The 526-nt window shown below is 46.0% G+C and overlaps 1 protein-coding gene across 1 annotated transcript in view; it reads right to left on the reverse strand.

Annotated features, from left to right (window-relative positions):
* MTA1 (metastasis associated 1) overlaps positions 1 to 526 on the reverse strand; it is a gene marked incomplete at its 5' end in the record, with an annotated part of 61,905 nt that overhangs the window by 39,239 nt on the left and 22,140 nt on the right. Inside the window, one exon of the mRNA XM_009069294.1 lies at positions 1 to 42. This exon is cut by the window's left edge and continues 24 nt beyond it. Within this exon, the coding sequence (XP_009067542.1) occupies positions 1 to 42 (42 nt within the window). The remainder of the gene's footprint in view (positions 43 to 526) is intronic.

Consider the following 526-nt stretch of genomic DNA (forward strand, 5'->3'; position numbering starts at 1 on the left):
ATAGTAATATTCTATTATGCTTGTTAAGGACTTCCATGGGAGCTAGGGACACAAAGGAAAAGCAACAGTCAATCACAAGGAGCTGGCACACAGCCTCACTGAAATTCACAGGATTCCTTTAACTCAGGATTTGTAGCAGAGTCTTGCAACTAACCCTCCTCACAAAGAAAAACACGGTCAGTGTCTGCATCTCCAGAGGGCATTAGATGCACGTGGGACACAAATTAAATGCCTTTTCAAAAAACTAGAGCTTTCAGTGTAAAAGCAGAGCAGGTTACAGGTAAGTCTTCAAGCTGCATTGGCTCCACAGTAAACCATTCCAGAGGGGCACATGTGGAAGGGAGCCCACAGGCTCAGACTCTCTCTGCTCGAGCAGCAGAGTCAAGAAGAGCCACAACTACAGTATCACAGTTCCAATTTGCTGGGCCTCAATGGAGCTGACCCATAAAATACCCAAAACAAACTCCTAACAGAATTGTGCCCTGCCACTCTGTTCTCTGCATGAGAAGCACGAGGATTTCAGCAG

The sequence above is a fragment of the Acanthisitta chloris genome, unplaced genomic scaffold (assembly GCF_000695815.1).
Source record: "Acanthisitta chloris isolate BGI_N310 unplaced genomic scaffold, ASM69581v1 scaffold22742, whole genome shotgun sequence".
Lineage (NCBI taxonomy): Eukaryota > Metazoa > Chordata > Aves > Passeriformes > Acanthisittidae > Acanthisitta > Acanthisitta chloris.